This window comes from Perkinsus marinus, assembly GCF_000006405.1.
Source record: "Perkinsus marinus ATCC 50983 genomic scaffold scf_1104296972026, whole genome shotgun sequence".
In the NCBI taxonomy this organism is placed as follows: Eukaryota; Perkinsozoa; order Perkinsida; family Perkinsidae; genus Perkinsus; species Perkinsus marinus.
Window position 1 is genome coordinate 26 of NW_003201904.1, and position 879 is coordinate 904.

Here is an 879-nt window from a genome sequence, read left to right on the forward strand (position 1 = left end):
CGTGCACACCCTATACGTTCTGTGGTACAGCACTGTGTGTTTTGCAGTCTTTCTCAACAATTACTCCAGTACATACGTCCGTAGTACACTGTGAGGAAATATTGTACACAAGTGTCTTCTGTACTTTTAGATTCTTGTGATACTAGTCTCCCTTGCTAGCCTAGCGTATACTTTATGATTACTGTATTGATCATTAGTTAAGAACCACTTGTTTATAACTCTTGTTGAGTTATCTAATCCTAACATACACATATTGATAAGCATTGAGTAGAATACTAGTCAGAGTGGCTACACTATAGGAGAACATAGTGAGTAAAACTTCTATTCACTATGTCCTTTTATTATAAAAGGACCACTTCCTCACCTGTAGAAGGCGTATCATAGGATGACCTTAATGGACCCAAACCCGCCTCGCCGAGATGTGGATGATACCAAAATACCTCCTTGAGTAGCTCTAACAATAACAACAGCATATTAACTACAATGTGCCAGTCAGTACTACCGCTCCTGAGCATATCACGATCGACCTTCCGTCTCTCGAAGGCGAATTCCTGAGGATCTACAGGGCCGCTCTCAAACACCGGCTCGTCGTTAGGGTCATGCAACTGTTCCATGAACGGGTCCGATATCGCCTGAATGACCAAAAGTGGGGACGACCGCGCTTCTTGAGTCCCGCAGACCTCCTCAACAGTAAGTCTCTTCTCAGGGTCAAATTGGACCAACGAGTCAACCATATGTACAGCTTCCTCCCCTACACCGATGCACCCAGGTTCGAATCCCACACCTGTCATTATAACTACCATTACCTCCCTCCTTCATGATCTCCGGGTAGGTATCGACCAGAGACTTCTTCGGCAATCGCTGTGGCCTCATCTTCAA

The 879-nt window shown here is 44.9% G+C and overlaps 1 protein-coding gene across 1 annotated transcript; it reads right to left on the minus strand.

Moving 5' to 3' along the window:
- Nucleotides 1–364: 364 nt before the first annotated feature.
- Nucleotides 365–873, minus strand: Pmar_PMAR029428 (conserved hypothetical protein; the record flags this gene model as incomplete). The annotated part of the gene is made up of 4 exons (XM_002766733.1): nucleotides 365–454; nucleotides 503–632; nucleotides 681–751; nucleotides 807–873. Coding segments are annotated over 4 exons (358 nt in total), but the record flags the coding sequence as incomplete, so codon positions are not given.
- Between the last annotated feature and the right edge of the window lie 6 nt (nucleotides 874–879).